Genomic DNA, 18,893 nt, shown 5'->3' with positions numbered 1-18,893 from the left:
GGGGAAACAAAATTAATACCCATATCAATTTTGAACTGTATTCTCCCTCCTACCAAAAACTAGACTTGTGCACAAGTCGTTAATGATCTGTCGCGGTGAGGTAGTCGAGTTGTGGCGGTGTCGTAATGATTCACGTTTCCGCCATTGAATACTGCTCTGACGAGACTCACCGCTCTCGCGCGAACTGCTGGTTGCTGACTTCTACTCACCATTAAATGGGACCGTAGTGGGGGGGGGAGCTAGCAGTAGTCGCGCGGGGCCAGCAGTCTCGCGAGAATACCGCGGGTATCGCGGGGAGACTCGGAAAAGAATCGGAACACTATCACCGCGACAGACATAACGACCTGTCCTAAAGTCTAACCAAGAACAAACATGCACAGGGGTAGTCGTGATGTTTTAGCTGCACGTTTCGCGAGCAAAACGTACGTACCTGACGTGAAAAATGGGTAACTTCACGTATTCTTAAAACTTGAGAAGTGTACAACAAAATGTTCTCACGTTCACGTTTTTGCTCGCGTAAAATGCAACAAAACCTCCCTAACAACTTTGATAAACGTCCGCGAGCATCCATCTCACAACTCTCGTCAAATAGAATCATTTTCAAGGGCCCATTACATCATAAATATCTTTAGTTTAAAGTCAACAAAAAAATGTACGTTATAACCATACATGAGGTTACAATTTCTCACGTCAGGTACGTCAGTGCCGACGTCAAACGTGATCATGAAATAAGCCCAACGAAGTGACGTCACCTAGAAACAACACCACTTTCTGACGTTCACGTTCACGTCTTTGCTCGCGTATTCACGTGCAGCTAAACCTCCCTGTTGTTGAAGTTTGGTGGCCACTATATGGGATTGCACTGTTTCGTGTATGTGTCCACACAAATGTACCTAAAACTGTCTGTGTTATGTGTCCTCAATATCTCAAAATGGCTGATTTGGATTTGCTTTTAAGTACTTTACCCCTTTTATCAGGCACTCAGGTCTGTCTGTATATGTTATTTTGAGAGCTTACGAGGATGACCCTCTGTTTTCTCCCAATCTAGTGGGAATGGGGTGGGGGCCTCCTCCAAACGCCACGGGTCGATCTCTAGCTATGAATACGGACAATTTTCAAAAACAAATAATTGACTTCACTACTTTCATCGTCAATTATGCTCGTACCACACTAGATATAAGAAATGTGTCAAACATGAAGAGAAGAGCCTAGCTGTATTTTGATCTTTGATACCTCTTTGAGACAAATATGGAGTTTATTCGTATTCATGCGGAAATTAAAGACTCTCTTGATCTGCAAATATTAATGGACAGGCTTACTTTTATTCCAACCTCTAATTTACTTTAAACTAGCTATACTAATATCCAAGTTGTAATTTAGTTTTAATATTGTACTTATATTGTTGTATTGTTCTTTTGTTTTGTTATTGTATTAATCGGGTCTCTACTCGACAAGTTGATGCTTGTGGAGACCGCAATCCTCACACATTTATCCTTGTGTCTTTAACTTTCGTGATTAGTATAACATAATGTAACTGATATCACTTATTCTTTGTGTGTTGGAAAAAAATACTAGTAATCAATATGACAAACTTTACATGATTCTTTACACCACCGAACAAGCTATCTCGATACCACGTCCCTCCACAAACGGTGCGGAGCAAATAGATTTGCATACGATTAAGGACGCTTGGTGGCAGCAGACCCAATTCCTAGGTAAATCCATTGTCCTTGTTATGTTGTGCACACTCAGAACTTTCACATGTCAAATTTGGAACCAATAATGAAAAAACAATGCCTGCAATGCCTGTTGTCATAAATTATTGGAAATGATAGTAAGGTAAAAACAAATTATAGCAATATGAAGAGAAAGAGTCAAACAATGTTTTTCGGGTAATTTTTCAGCTAGAAGAATCACTCATTATTTTGCTTTCTCATTGTTTCTTTAAACCACCGAGCAACACTTTCTCGATGCTCATGACCGGTCCCTCCACAAACAGCGAGAGCAGGAAGGCAGCAAAGTATGACACCACAGTATTAGAAATGAAGGTCAGGGCCTGAAAAGAGAATTGTGAGAAGAAAAAACAACAACATTCAAACCTGTTCAGTCACAACATCTGTAGGCTTACTCTCAACCGAACGCTTTTCTTTTTAGGCAGTTTCTTTGAAACGTCTGCCCGTTCCAGATTGTCATGTCTAAACATGGGTTAGATTCCAAGTCACACACTTTAGTATGTGATTATAGAGGTATTCTTGCCTTTTTTCTTCATACGTTTATTCCTTCAACAGTTCACGCTCATTGGTCTATCCAGAAAATGCTCAGCCCCATCATGCACAAAACTCATCACACAGCACCATAGAAATACACAGCACGCATGACGTACTACCTGGGCAATAATCTGACCAAGTTGTAGCCCATCCCAGCGGTCCTGGACAGACCTGGCCGCTGGGGCCGAGCAAAGGGTACGAACAAAATCAACAACGGCATAGTACTTACCCATTGCATGTAGGTGACGTGATAAAGAGTGTGTGCTGTCAGATAGATGACAAAAATTAACATCGGATGGAGAAGGTAGGCAGCAAAGGTTATACGGCTAAGAGGAGCCCAAAGCCCCCAGCTCAGAAGAGTATTCACCGGTCCTGTCAAAGAGGAACAAAACTAAAATCAATTCTATAACATCAATATTTAATTTTTTGAGATTAATAACCTTAGTGAGCAACGACGTAAAAGTACAAACATATTGTAGGTGATGAGAGGGCAAGTATAAAGCCATTTGAGTAGGTATACACATTCAAACCGGGGACCTATAACAAAAAAAGGACAACGGAGTCCACAATTCGGGAAAGGTCTACAGTGGAAAACGTTAACAAAAACAATGGGAGCGGTTAGTTAAAAAAAGTTAGTGTAAACAAAAGAGGGCTCAATAGTTAGTCCACGGTTACGGGCGTCGACAAGCGAGGGTGCGGACACAAAACCTCACACGAATCCGTTGTGGGGTTCTGCTGTTGTTGATCTACCAAATCCCCTTCTAAAGAGTGCCCTTGTGGGGTGCAAGTTGCTTTAACCAGGGCACTGCTAACAGCCATTGTACAAGTATGCAAAAGAAGACATATTAAGCGTAGAAGTGACCCCGCCTTTGTGTTTTTTTTTTTTAATAGATTACAGGTAACGAGTGAGCCATGGCTTCATGTGGTGCTTTCCGCAGCAGCTGCACTCGTAACGTCTGTACAGTACACTAACCTCCATATCCGAAGACACACTCGTAACGTCTGTACAGTACACTAACCTCCATATCCGAAGATACACGCAATCGCTACCCATGCAACAAAGGATGCAAAGGCAAACCGGGCGAAGACATTATAAAGGACTGAGGCGTATTGTGGAAGCTCGTTCCCAGGTTGTCTGTACGGGCCATATAACACGCTCAGTGCTACACCAATGGCCAGTATCCATAAAATCCCATTGAGGAGCTGTATAACACAGAAAGGACACCATTAGAAATCCAAAAAGGTAGTTAATGGCCCGACGGTTTGACCAATGCAGAGTCTTTTTCGAAGGCTAAATGACAATACAGCACACATAAACAGACGTAACCATTACAAATCATAACAAATCTTTAAAGGCGTTATTTTATCCATTTTGGATTCGGCATCCATAGCTGAGTACAGTGTCAACTTAAGCCCGGTTCATACTCCCTGAAATGCGAATGCGATGCGAAATTTGACGTAAACTACTGTTTTCGCAGCTTGCTATATCGAGCAAAATATAATTGCATGACATTTTTTGTTAAACTAGAAAGTAAAGTGCTACAAAAGACGGAAACAAATCTATATTACAATTGTCTATAAGATATATAAAATATATTTCATTTATTGTCCACGTGTTTTTTTCTTCGAATTAAAGAAATTCAATTTCCACTGGAAAATAAATAAACATCTAACAATGTTTACTTCTCCTTGCCTACGACATTAATACGACACTTTCATTTCACTGGTTCTTCATTTTGCCGAGTTTAACATGAAGCGGGCGGGAAAAAAATATTTCTAAATCAATGTCGCTTTGATGACTATACAGAGTTTTCACCGTATGCCAAACTTTGTGTTGATTTTGTGGCGTGTCATGGCCTATCGGTTAAGAGCACTCGATTCAAGCTCTTGTGTTTGATCAGCAGAGTGTGGGTTCATGTCCCGGTCGTGACATTTGTGTCCTTAAGCAGGGGTCGATTTCACAAAGAGTTAGGACTAGTCCTAACTTAGGACTAGTCCTAGGAGATATGCAAACTGCATGGATAGTCCTAAGTTAGGACAAGTAACTGGTCATAACTCGAGATAAGGACTAGTCCTAAACTCTTTGTGAAATCCACCCTAGGACACTTAAACATGATTGCTTCGTAAAGTTGGGGAGGTAGTGCTTTCAGCTCTACCTGCCAGCCTTTTGATGGATGATACTCAAGCCTACAATCATGTTGGCCTACAATCTGTTTTTTTTTCACGGGCAGTTGCCACCTACTAATGGGGCTGAAACAGGATTACCCCATATACAGTTCATATGTACACTCTAAAAACTAAAGAGTTCAACCCAACACTTGCATGAATTCGGTGAGTGGCTACACTTTGAAAGTTTTGTTTGTTATATCTAGCATTTTAATTTTTTTTTGTCCAACGCCAACGCAAAAAGGGTAATTCAACAATTGAAGTGTTATTTCAACATTTCTCAAAAAAAAAATCATTTAAATTGTTTAATCAGCTTTTTCAACGTTTAACTGGTACTTAAACTGTTGACCGAATACTTTAAAATAAAATGCTGGATTTCAAAGTGTAGTCACTCACCGAACTCATGCAAGTGTTGAATTCAACTCTTTAGTTTTAAGAGTGTACATAAATGAACTGTAAATGGGGTAATCCTGTTTCAGCCCCATTAGTAGGTGGCAACTGCCCGTGAAAAAAAGAAAACAGATTATAGGCCAACATCTTGAAGTTGCCCTTTCAGGCCTTGTGTGTCTGTCGATTTGCATACAAACAAACCTTGCTTACCTTTACGATACCTTACGTACCTTGCTTATCCTAACTGGTTTCCCATTCTGTTTGTAGATTATATAGCCGGCGACCATGCCTACCAAGTAAGCTGGTATACGACAATATGGTTTTCCGTATATAATATCAGCTCCAACATCTCCATACACAACCAGGGTGTTGTTGTTGTAGGCTCTAAAGATTGGGATAAATAAAACACAGTTTCAATGCTTGGCACAACACCCATAATGTGCCCGAATCTACCGGGAAAAGTTTTGTTTTTTTCTTTCTTGGGACCAGACCCGTTTTCTGGGCAGGGATTATCCGAATACAATTGTTTGTCCGTAGTATGACGATGGGACCTGTGACATCACACGTTTACAAAAGGAACCACACAGCCTGGACTCTCCGCAGGCACGATATGTACACAGCTCAACGGAAGAAAACCTTAAATCGTATATTTTATGGAGATGACACTGTCTAATTCTTTTCAACTCTTGATATGACGGGGCACATCTCAAAACTTGTCCAGCTTTAACTTTCATAACACTTGGATTGATGTGGAAATAATGAAACAAAATGTAAACTTCCCCATAACGACCAATGCAGTATCTTGCCTGCCAGGAAACCCAAGGAATGCACAAGTTCACACTTAATGTAAGCAAAGCTCACACGGTCTGGATAATGGAAGACTTTGAAATTTGAGGGTTCGATTTTGAATTTTTTGTTTTTATGAAAACAGCTTTACTCACTAGCCGGTTTTTACGAGCTTGTATTAAATGAAGCGGTACGAACGCTTCTTATACTTACGGGTGAAGCCATACGGACACCCCATAGTACGTAGCAATATAAGCCGTTATGCCAAAGGATCCCAGGCACAAAGTTACAATCACTGCCAATCCAATCTTAGGCTTCCTGAAAAAAAAAGGAAAAAATTAATGTTCTCTTGAGTTCCTTGGTTTTGTTTAATAGATTAACATACCTACGGATACCCTCACGGGGTTGATCAAAACAAAAGTTGACAGCGATTTATCATTTAAAAACAAAACAAAACCCCAGTGAAGCACATAATAAACCAGCATACTTTCCTGCTTTATCTAAAAGGAAAAAGGAAACAATATGATAATTTTCTGCGAGAAGTTACGCCTGAGAGGAGTTTGGCATGAACTTGAAACGATGGGGTGCTGGATGGTACATGTGGGAGTGGGGTTAGCGTTTTATTATCGTAGGAACTGCCACTGTATACTTACTTATACAACATATACAATATTGGTGGACTAATGATGAAGAACTGCATGTCATTAGCCAAGTACCAGGACCAGCCAATACACTGTTATCAAAAATAAAAAATAAGTAAGTGTTACCAAAAAAGGCAGTGGACACTATTGGTAATTACTCAAAATAATTATTAGCATAAAACCTTTCTTGGTGACGAGTAATGGGGAGAGGTTGATGGTATAAAACATTGTGAGAAACGGCTCCCTCTGAAGTGACGTAGTTTCCGAGAAAGAAGTTATTTTCCACGAGTTTGATTTCGAGACCTCAGATTTAGAACTTGAGGTCTTGAAATCAACCATCTAAACGCACACAACTTCGTGTGACAAGGGTGTTTTTTCTTTCATTAATATCTCGCAACTTCGATGACCGATTGAGCTCAAATTTTCACAGGTTAGTTATTTTATGCATATGTTGAGATACACCAACTGTGAAGACTAGTCTTTGACAATTTCCAATAGTGTGCACTGCATTTAAGGCACTGGACACTTTTGGTAAAATATGACTTGCATAAAACCTTTAATTATATATGAAGAGCTGTTGATAGTCAAACAAAAAGTTCCAGAGCAGTGCCTCATCCCCGATGCAAATTTCCATCTCGTTAAAACTAATTGTAGTTTTGGCTGGCAACTTGTTTAGCAATACTACTGTGCCTGTTTGCTTATACATGCTTTATCAATTGGCATGTCATGGTCTACCGGATTCAAGCTATGTGTTTGATCAGCAGGGTTCGAGTCCCGGTCGTGACACTTATAACCAGTAAGCAAGACACTTAACGATGGTTACTTCATAAAGTTGTGGAGGTAGTGCTTTCTGCTCTACCAGCCGGGCTTCTGATGGATGATAACCAAGCCTACATCCACATTGACTGTAAAGGCGGGGAGGGGTAACCATGTTTAAGCCCACATGAGAACCCTGTTTAAACCCCAGAAGTAGCTGGCAACGGCCCCTGGAAAAAAAATGGATTTTAGCCAACGTCCTTAAGTGGCATTCAGCCCGTGTTTTTAAACAAAATCAAATTAGTCCCTGATCGTCCACAGTATTGTTTCCACGGCCATTGTTTCTTACCTGGGCACCTAAATTACCGGGGAATGGGTACAGGTTGTTGATGTACAGCAGATTTGTCCACCATTGCTCCCTGCAAAGATCCGCCTCTCTCTCAAAGAAGGACACTTTGGTCGCTCCCTCACCCATATGTATGGCCAGAGTAGCACATATGGCCAATGCTATCATGTACGTGGGGGTGATTCGCCACAGCCGATGGAAGTAGAAGATGAACCAGTTCACCTTTCCATTAACTTTCTTCATGTGTTTCAGTGTTAGGTAAGTCAGAAGCAGTCCACTGTTGATGCAATAAAAAGGGTGTTTTGTATCAATCAATCAATCAATCAATCAATCAATCAATTGATCAACCAATCGATCAATCAATTTAGAGTACCACTACTACCAGCTCCAGAACAATGTTCCCCTTGTCATCAAGAATTTGGATCATGTTTCCTCATCCTTATTTGCTTAAGTGGTAATTCTGATGTTTTCTTTTTCAATCCCAGCTACCGACCTGTTATTTGTAACGGGTAAATTTACATAACTTTTTACATTACTATGTTTATGTAAACTCTGTATAGTTTGTGAATGAATAGAGTGCTTGTTTTGAATCAATCGTTCATTCAATCAGTCGTAACAATTTGACTGGCCCACTGTCAATCGATCATTGCTCATGGTGCCGTTACACTAAGCTCTCGTAAACAGGTGAGATTTGAGTGACGACTTATAAAATTTGTATTGTGGGTGATCGTTTGATGATGTATTGGGAAGACTGTTCCATATCACCAGGGCCGCAACAGAAAATGCGCAGTCACCCCTACTTCTAGGAATGAATTAATACAGATTATTATTACTATGATTTGTTTATTAAAAGAAATATATATATATTCAAACTTGGCATCCAGAGGCTGAATTGCGTTTAAAATTACAGAGCATAAGACAATTATAATATATACTGTTTTTAAAACTACAGACAAACATTAAGATACGAAGTGTAGCGCAAGTTATGAATCCCAACTTACTGTGCATGAAGATGTTTTGGGGGGATTCGGGTAATTCCGCTGTAACAAATTTTGGCTCACACCGCGACGAAAATGTTTTTCGTGGAGTTGTTTTACTAATTCCTCAAAAATTCATAAAAGAAAATACGAAATAAATACCTTAGCATGAAGAAACTGTCAACAGAGACCGTAGAATTGATTATGAATGAAAACGCAAACGATGGCACTATCACATCGACTGTGTACCTTACGTCATCTGTGGTAAAGAGGTATATCGAAACAACCGTGTTTTAGTTTATTATAAATATTATTTCCACATTTCAGAAAAACGGCTCCTTAATTCAAACGCAGCTTCACATCTTGCACAAAATAGTGTATATTACAGCGCCAGTCGCGCGCTATTTATAAGAAGCCCGTATTTGTTATTTGAAACAATGTGCCATTGAATTACACTGGACACTGATGGTGATTGTCACAGACCAGTCTTCTCACATGGTGTATCTCAACATATGCATACAATAACCCACCTGTGAAAGTTTGAGCTCACTTGGTTGTCGAAATTGCGAGATATTAATGAAAGAAAAAAAAACACTCTTGTTACACGAAGTCGTGTGCTTTCAGGTGCTTGATTTCGAGACCTCAAATGCTAATTTTGAGGTCTCGAAATCAAATTCGTGGAAAATTACTTCTTTCTCGAAAACTACGTTACTTCAGAGAGAGCCGTTTCTCACAATATTTTATATTATCAACAGCCCTCCATTCCTTGTAACCAAGTCAGTTTGTTGGCTATGTTTTTGAGTATTTACCAATAGTGTCCACTGCCTTTAAAGGATGACTTACCTATTAATCCATATTGAAACTCGATGGAGTGTCCTAGAATAATCCAGAACATACTGAAGACGCGAATACCATTCAGACAAGCTAGACTTCCCGCAGTCTGTTTAGTATCCAAGATCTTAGAGCCGTTGTTGATGGACGAGAAACCCATCAGGAGTGTGTCGATAAACCCTGAAAGAAAAAGTATGACTGGTGTTCGTTTTGAGCACGTTAAAGGCACTGGGGTCTATAATCACAAAGAGTTAGGACTAGTCCTACTAGTCCTAGGAGATATTAAAAACGTATGGCACGTCCTAAGTTAGCACGAGTAACTCGTCCTAACTCGAGCTAAGCCTACTTTTTAACTTTTTGTGAAATCCACGGCTGGATATGTTTGGTAATTTTATTGTCAAAGACTGTTATTCTCACTTCTCACTTGCTGTACCTACAACACAATAACAAAGCAGCTGTGAAAATTTTGACTCGATTTGTCATCGCAGTTGCAAGAGAATAACAAAAGAAAACAAACACCCTTGTTGCACTAGATACAAGATACCTTAAATAAGAGGCTTTGGGCCTGAAGTTGTGTAATGTTGGAATGAGAAATTACCTCTGTCTCCGGGAACCGTTTTGTTCACAATGTTTGACCCAATCAACAGCTCTCCATTACCATTGTTTTTATGCCAACAATTATGTTGATAAATTAATTTTGTATAGTGCCTTAAAAACATACTTTGGTCAATGAAATGTGTTACTTCTTGCTTTCTGGCCTATATTACTCAATTGGCAGGAGGAAAGCCTCTTTAACAATTTCTTAATTTTATCTGTCTGTTGCCGAGCCCTTGTAATATAATTTTCAATGTTCATCACGTATCCTTTTAATCTCTCTCTCTCTCTCTCTCTCTTTATGATGTACTAACACGCATTTTACCTAATTTCTTCAACCTTTTTATGGCTGCATCTGTATCAACCATGAAGTGTTCTTTGCTTTCAACCATCTCAACGTGCATAGCATGTCCATTGGTGGCGCCCTTTCCATTATGAAGTTCTGGTTCAGACTGATCCTTGCTTTTCACCATATCGACTCCTTCAACCTCCTCAGCGTCATCAGTGGTCAGAGCGGACTCATAAACGTTCTGTAATATGACATGCAAAGTAAACAAAATAAGAGGATAATTAAAGACACTGGACACTATTGCTAATTGTCAAAGACCAGTCTTCTCACTCGGTGTATCTCAATAATAAACTTGTGAAAAGTTGAGCTCAATCTGTCGTCGAAGTTGCGAGATAATAATGAAAGAATGAAAACCCATTGACACACGAAGTTGTGTGCTTTCAGATGTTGATTTCGAGACCTCAAATCTAAATCTGAGGTCTCGAAATCCAATTCTTGGAAAATTACCTCTTTCTCGAAAACTACATAACTTCAGAGGGAGCCGTTTCTCACAATGTTTTATACTTTCATCCTCTCCCCATTACTTGATACCAAACTAGATTTTATGCTAATAATTGTTTTGGGTAACTACAAAAGTGTCCACTGCCTTTAAAGAGGAACACTAAATATTACAAGCCCTTAGGGAATGGGTAATATGCCATGTAGATCAGGCTTGTCTGGGGATAGAACTTTAAGGCATGGATACCTTTACATATGCATAAATTAAAAAAATCGTAAATATTTGACCTCAATTGGTCGTCGAAGTTGCGAGAGAATAATAGATGGAAAACACCTTTGTCGCCCAAGTTATGTGCTTTTAGATGCTACAGAAATCGAAACTGTTTGATTTTTCAGGAGGGAGAACAAAACCGGAAACCTTTAAGTAAAAATTCATGAGGCAAAAGACAAAAACCAAATGCACAACTCCTTCCGCATATTAGTCTTGAATTCAAGTCGTTGATTGTTGGGGGCGATCTTGTTTATATCGCCCCCAGCTGCGGGGACGTGCACACATCCTCAAATTTCAAATGTGTTTGAGTCACTCTATAGATACGACCGTTGCGCAATATTGTATAATCAGCACTGTGACTGTAAATTGTCACAAAATGAGTGGTAGTGTGTGTGTTCTGAACATGCATGTCGCTTGTAATAGCTGGTAGACCAACGACTTGTCATCAAGTCTAGCCTCGGGAATCGAACCAGGGCAACATTGGTGAGAGGCGAGCCTTTTACGAACTTTATCCACCTGAGAAGGTATTGCATAATAGTAGCCTTACAAAGCTGTACTGTTTTTGCACAAGTCCGATCGTTCTCTTTTCAACCATAGGGTGCGTTCGATTAGCTTCCGTGGGTCGATCCCACTCTGCCCCCGGTACGTTCGAATCGAACACACCCATAGTAAACTTGGGTACGGGTTGTGAACATAGACAACACTACAGCGGCGTAACAAAAGGCCTTGTGGTCAGGCGGGCTTGAGGTATTTCGTACGTCAAAAATGGTAAAGAAGATTGGGTTTGAGTGCCACAGCAGTCGACATAGGCCAAAAGGATTCAATATGGAATAATAGTCTCACCATGTCCAAAGGGTGAGATACTCAATTACTATAAGCTTTGTAATTTATGAAGATGTGTAGATTAGAATAGATACGATTTGGTTTAATGCTATGTGTTTAGTGTGCAATAATTGCCTTGGCTGGCGTGCTTGAAAATAAATGCAAATCATTGTGTGTTTATTTCAGCACGTTGCAAACTCGGCATCCTGCAATCTCGGCACCTCATAAACTTGGCACCCAATCGGCACCAAGATTGTCGAGGTGCCGAGTTTATGGATGCATAGTTTGCAAGGTGCCGAGTTTATGATGGTGACGAGTTGGCAAGGTGCCGAGGTGACTGGTGCCCTGTCTTCTCCCTCTAATATACTCGCCTCAACGTGTTGTTTCTGCACTGCCTCCTGGATTATTTCCATGGTTAACGACATGGTATACTGGATGTTTTTGTGGGCAGTAACGTGGTACAGAGTGCCGATTATAACTATTAACAGGAAACTACAGCAGATGCACCTGCATTAATAAATATTACAACAAAATCAACTTTCAAAGTAAACAATACAATACAATACAATACAATACAAACAATACAATACGAGTCAATACAATACAATACAATACACTACAATACAATACAATACAATACAATACAATACAATACAATACAAAACAATGCGCTACAATGCGCTACAATACTACAATAAAATACAATGCAATGCAAAACAATACAATAACATAAAATACAGTACAATAAAATACAATAATACAATACAATTCAATTAAACTTCCCTGCATGGGAAATTCCTTTGGCCTTTTTCGCTCACATAAAAACACACCAATTCAAAGAAACAACGTAAAAAAGGGGGGGGGGTTAAACGGTACCACAGAGAAATCGTTGGTCTTAATACAAAGTTTAAAAGATGAATGACAGTTATGACTAAATGAAAATGATTGGAACATCAGGATCTGTTGCCCAACCCCCCGGGTAATACAAACTGAAGAGATGTTGAAACTAACAAAGTTGCGATAGCACCAGCATTCCATGGGTACGGCACCGTACAGTCATACATCAATTCCGGGCCGAGAACTGGAACGAAAACGTTATCAATAAATCAGCAGTTGTTTTTAACACCAAATTCGTTATTAAAACTCCGCAAAAGTGCAACAGCAGGGTATGAGGCAGTGTCAAATTTGGGCAAAACAGTGAGTGACATTGTAGATATTATGATATTGGATAGTGGACGTTCACGTAGGGTTGTACAATTGCGAATATCCCATATCGAAAAGGCAACGTTGATATTCGTTGTACAAACCTATGTGAATCTCTACTATCCAATATTAAAACTATTCGTTACTGTCATGGTTAAACATGCAGTCAACGCGGTCAATTTGGGCACGTAAAGAAAAGAAGAAAACAAAGTTGTGTACACACTTGAACTTCCCTTTACAAAAGGGTCACGCTCTGCCCATGCAGCTGTAAAAATAATACAGTTAAACTAGGACAAGTAAGTGAATTGCATATTCTTGTGTGCAATTCATTTCATAGACGTAAAAAAAAATGTTTGTATGACCAAGATTCGCTGCTGTCGGCTGGGCGTTTATATCACCTTGTGGGAGTTTGCCAAGTTCGCTTGATGTGAATTATCATCTTTGAAAAAAAAAATGAAAAAAAAAAAAATTAAAGAAAATACACATTGTAATTACTTAGCATATCGCACTTTGTTACTCTACAGAAAATGGCACCTAATAATCGAGGTATCTCCGTGTAAAACTACTGCCTCGCCTGCCTTTACACGATGCAAGTCAGAAAGAAGGGTAAGTTTGTTTTAGAAAGTTGTGTTTTTACTATGTCAAAAAGCCATTGTGGACACGATAAAATATGACATTAGTGGGTTTGGGTAATTTACCCAAACCAAACAGCGCTCTACTATATAGGGTCTTCCTTACATCAACAGGGCTAATGGTTGCTTGTAAACTGATGACAACTTTGTGTCATTGAGCAATACTTGCTTCTCTCCACCCATGAGTACAAATGGAGACGAGCGAGAACTTGGGCGTATATTAAACCTGGACTGGCATCCACTCGAGATGGCGGGGGGGGGGGGGTAGAAATAGTCTCGGTACATAGGATCCCGGATATAAGCACCGACTTGGTGAGTTAGCTTTCCTCGCGACAGACTTTACAAACAGCCAGTTTCATTTTGATCCGCGGTAGAACGTGTGAGGCTCGACGAAACTTTGAGTTTTGGTCATTAACTTATCACTTCTGAAGGTCTGGAAATTAAATCTTCCGTGTGAGACCATTATGAATAACCAAAAATGCATTGTCTTGCATTTCTATATTTTCGTATTTTGTAATAGGAAAAAAAGTATTACAATGAATGAATGAAATGATTTTTAGGAAAATATACATACACTAGACTGTTCAACAATGGGGGATATTTTGGGTTGCTAGTTGACAGCAGACTCACCAGGTAAATGTATTGTTCTTGGTAATGTAGAACAAAACTACGTTAATAATGAAAGTTTACCTGGTATTAAAGTCTGCTGCCACCAAGCGTTCCATTAGTCTCCTATGGGTGAACATAAGGAGTTAATACTCACGTGGGATTCCTTCGGTCATCAGATACAGATCGGTATTACTACATGAGGCGGGTACACAAAGTCCAGTTTTCACATACTAAAATAATGACAAAATACAAACTAAATATCAACAAAACATTTACAATTTGTTATTGATATATCGAAGACACTGTTAATTTGACATTAAATGTTTGGGAACTTTTTGTAAGACACAAATCACTAACGAAATTAGTAAACCACTTTCAGGAATATATTTTTCATCTCCGTGAGAAAAAAAATATTTTAGCGTCACAACGGATTCTACGCGTCTCTCCTGAAAACATTGCTCGGTGTTTTTTTTCTCTCAAAAACTTGACATTAATTTACGAGGCTGAAAATTCTACAGGTAAATCATAATATATGGTACATCTTCATTTACAGTAAGTAGGAATTCTTGTATTTGATGAAAACTTAATCTTTAAAAGCAGTGGACAATATTGATAATTTCTCAAAATAATTATTAGCATAAAACCTTTCTTGGTGACCAGTAATGGGGAGCTGTTGATAGTATAAAACATTGTGAGAAACGACTCCCTCTGAAGTAACGTAGTTCTCGAGAAAGAAGTAATTTTCCACGAATTTGATTTCGAGACCTCAGAATTTGATTTTGAGGTCCCGAAATCAAGCATCTAAAAGCATACAACTTCGTGTGACAAGGGTGTTTTTTTTTCTTTCATTATTATCTCGCAACTTCGACGACCAGTTGAGCTCAAACTTTCCTAGGTTTGTTATTTTATGCATATGCCTATGTTGAGATACACCAAGTGAGAAGACTGGTCTTTAACAATTACAAATAGTGCCCAGTGTCTTTAAAGAGCCAATAAAGGATGATCTCAATATTTCAACTATTACCTTTGTATGGCCAAATAGACATCGTAGATACCGGTTATTAACCATTGTGCTCTCAAAATTTGCATTAATTAGTAATAAATATCTCGAGTCAAAAATGCCCCCGGCCGCGCGGTTTTTTTCAGCCGAGAGTCAAAAACGGCTCACCTATTATAATGACCTCTTGACGCCAGTGACGATATTCCCCTAATTGAATTTGAACACAGTTCTCCAGCTTTGCCAAACTGGTTTTGCACATCAAATAGCCGCCACTGACGTCACGATTCCTTTGTCGCGCGGGTTTGTTTGACCCCGCGTTTTTCAGAAATTAATTTGGCTTGTAGCGTTCTGGAGAAAAAAACTATTTTTACCATGTTTTAACGTGAGGTAAGAGACTCGTTATATTATTTGTGTATGTTTCCTATGGACTCCAGCTATTAGAAAACTGTAATATCTATATATTTGAGATCATATCCTATACTTACAATACCGGTAGAAAATATTGGATAAGTGACTATACAGTGCGCTGCATCAAATGGTGCTTCTGGGTTCCATTCCTTCGTTAGCTGACACTCTTCTATGTTTCCGATAGTGTCAGTTGTGTACGAGAACTCTAAGTCAGCTGCACTAGGAAAACTTCCATAAGCGTGCACCACTGTTGGCAGAAAAAAATGCAAAAAAAAAGGTGTACTTTGTATTATTCTCATCATATTGTTGTCTTCATCATTTCTTTTTTTTGGTGTAATATTGTCTGTCCGTACGTTCTTGTCCCTGTTTATGTTATGCATGTATGTATAGGCATCTCACCACATGCCTCGGGTTCTGGATGATGCCCCCATATTTATATATTTTTTCTCTGCTTTGTAAAATAGCATTGTGTGCTGGTTATATACTCCTTTTAAGACATTGGACACTATTGTCAAAGACCAGTCTTCTCACTTGGTGTATATCAACATAATGCAAAATGCAACCTGTGAAAATTTGAGCTCGATTGGTCGTCGGAGTTGCGAGATAACTATGATAGAAAAAAACACCCTTGTCACACGAAGTTGTGTGCTTTTAGATGCTTGATTTCGAGACCTCAAATTCTAAACTTGAGGACTCGAAATCAAATTCGTGGAAAATTACTTCTTTCTCAAAAACTATGTCACTTCAGAGGGAGCCGTTTCTCACAATGTTTTATACTATCAACCTCTCCCCATTGTTCTTTACCAAGTGAGGTTTTATGCTGATAATTATTTTGAGTAATTACCAATAGTGTCCACTGCCTTTAAACAAAATTGTTTGTACTTCATGCAGTAAAGAAATAAATGTGCGTTTGAATTCAATTGAATTTGAATTGGATTTGTCGATGTGCCACCCGTGTTGCTGATAGAACCTTCTCAGTATATGGACCAAAACTGTTATAAAACTTCCAAATCACATCAGGGACACACTATCTTTCAACATGTTCAATTAGTATTCTTTATCCCTGATGCAAATTTAACATCTATTAAATCGTTTGCAGTACCCGCTGCTAAAACATAGGATTCAAACTGCCTCTAGCTACCGGGCAATCTCGGTGGTCTAGTTGGTATGACACTACTCTAGAATTGCAAAGGTCGTGGGTTCGAATCCCACCAGAGTAAAATGCCTGTGATTTTTTTCACAGGACTCGGGAAAATACTGAGTATACAGTGCTACACACATCGGTGTATATGGGTGAAAACCCAAAAATTAATATGTTCAACTCTCGTTGAAAGCCCACTTGTTTTAGGAGACCTATTATCAATGAGTTATCTATTCATTATGTGTCTTCAACGCCTTTGAGCAAACCTCTCTATTCATTAAGGCACTTATAAATTGATGATGGCCATTTTCGAAACCACGGCTTCGGCTTTGAATTCGGCTTCAGACTCCTTAATATCTCGTCTGAAGCCCTTAGCGCGTATACGCAAGCCACGCACAAAATATCGAAACACTCGCGGGGCCAAGCTACAGGCTGAACCCACCTCCAAAGCCGAAGCCGTGGCCGTATAACTGTGGCGAAGTTGAAAGAAAACACAGGTCGGAACTCTTTTCAGAATTACAACCCTTAAGTCATGGTGTGAAAAGGTGCTGTGGCGCTTCCGACCAGATCAGGAACACCCGGGGCGGACCTCCTCTGTTTTCGATAAAAGTGCACTGGGTTCCTTAACGTGCGTTGCACAAATGATGCGTTTGTTTACTTTCGTTAAACAAATGACGCGTTGTTAATATTAGTTTTAAAAGATGCGTAATGTTAAAAGCTTTATAAATGAACGAGAACAAATAGTTTAATACAGGTTCTTACTTTGCCGCGCGTATGTAGCTCTATTTGAAAAGTCCTCCAGATACCGTTCCATGTGATTCAGGCATGTTTTGGATACATTCTGTAAAGCCCAGATCCCAACCAACATCTTAGTCTCTTTCTCAAGATCACGCATCGTCTCCTCCAGATTGAATTCACTGTCTCTAAGTGAATCTTCTTGTCTTGGCTTCCACAAGTTACGAAAGTGTTTAAGAAGATCCACCAGTGCTGTAGACTTGATTGCCGCGGCTCGCTCCAGCAACGTGTCAAAGATACCGTCCACTTCATCAACGCTCCAAATCGGGGTGTCACTTTTCTGAGCACTCTTTGCATTGTATAAGACTGGCATTCCATTGAAGCTTCTCATTCTCTGCACCAGCTCCATTTTCGCAGCGAACTCATCATCATTGGCTCCAGTACATGCTTTCGGGTGCATTAGAGTGAGGACCACAAGCATTATGCCTGTCCATTCCATTGTAAACTTCATGGTTGCAATGCGGTGTATGCCGGCCCACTTATATTTCACCATAAGATGAAACCTTTGTGTCAAATTACAAACCTACGCCGCTTTTTATACCGGAGTGCTCTGTCTCCCGGTTGCAAATGAAATATTGAAACAGATGACGCATGTATAGCTGACTAGGTTCCAACCCAATGTAATCAGTAATGATCTTTATTGATCATGTACATATATAATAAAGCATTACCTGTTTCTAAAACTATGCCATAGAAACAATGCACAGAGACAATTGTTAAAGTTGACACAAAGGATTGTCACAGTATCTGTTTGTGGCATGTAAATATCAGAACCGAATTCTAATGCCCTCGGGTATTACAAATAGACAAAGAAAAAAAAAATTGTGAGTCCTCAAAAGTTTTCGTAAAGTTGGAACTTAGTTATGAGTTTAGAGTTTAGTACTAAAGCCACTCTTTTGGCAACCATTCCAATTACATATTGCTTCTAAACTTCTGTTCCTTCTATTTGATTACATTTTTTTGTACATGGTTCCGCTCCTATAATACTTTCGGTAAAACCATACTCCTGTGCGATCTCTTCAATACCTGCTTGAACGTAAATGTCAAGTCGTGAACTTTGCTGAATTCCACTTAAAATGTTTTCGATGAATAAGGAAATCGAGTCATATGATTATAAATAGGTTTCAATTGTGTAAAAAAACAATCATTTTGTATGCCCTTGTCCAGAGCTTTTCTGCGAGATTTGCGAAAAGCCCCGTTACGTAATCACACTCAAAACGTCATACGTAGATAAAGCCGCTTTGTTGCAGGGTGGATGTATAACAAAGCAAACTCCCACAAATGACGTCAGCGGCATTGTCCTTTGACGCCCGCTCTCAACGGCAGAAGTGTTTTTAGTTTTTCAAAAAACCTTTAGGTAGGGGCCTGATTTTTTACTCGATAATTACGAAAAGTTCAGAAATGTACACACATCAAAATTACATTAAAATGGTGAACAAGTGCATTATAAACAAGTACAAATACCATTTCT

General features: G+C 39.3%; 1 protein-coding gene across 1 annotated transcript; it reads right to left on the bottom strand.

Annotated features, from left to right (window-relative positions):
• Positions 1-1,853: 1,853 nt before the first annotated feature.
• On the bottom strand, positions 1,854-11,479 carry LOC117301129 (nose resistant to fluoxetine protein 6-like). The gene is made up of 11 exons (XM_033785019.1): positions 11,360-11,479; positions 10,080-10,284; positions 9,173-9,340; positions 8,492-8,588; positions 7,356-7,629; positions 6,263-6,342; positions 5,823-5,927; positions 5,054-5,207; positions 3,287-3,470; positions 2,497-2,639; positions 1,854-2,056 (listed from the first exon to the last, which is right to left on the bottom strand). The coding sequence occupies exons 1-11, from the start codon at positions 11,477-11,479 to the stop codon at positions 1,934-1,936; spliced, it is 1,653 nt and encodes a 550-aa protein (XP_033640910.1). The 3' UTR covers positions 1,854-1,933.
• Between the last annotated feature and the right edge of the window lie 7,414 nt (positions 11,480-18,893).

The sequence above is a fragment of the Asterias rubens genome, chromosome 16 (genome assembly GCF_902459465.1).
Source record: "Asterias rubens chromosome 16, eAstRub1.3, whole genome shotgun sequence".
In the NCBI taxonomy this organism is placed as follows: domain Eukaryota; kingdom Metazoa; phylum Echinodermata; class Asteroidea; order Forcipulatida; family Asteriidae; genus Asterias; species Asterias rubens.
This window is presented reverse-complemented; position numbering and strand designations above follow the sequence as displayed.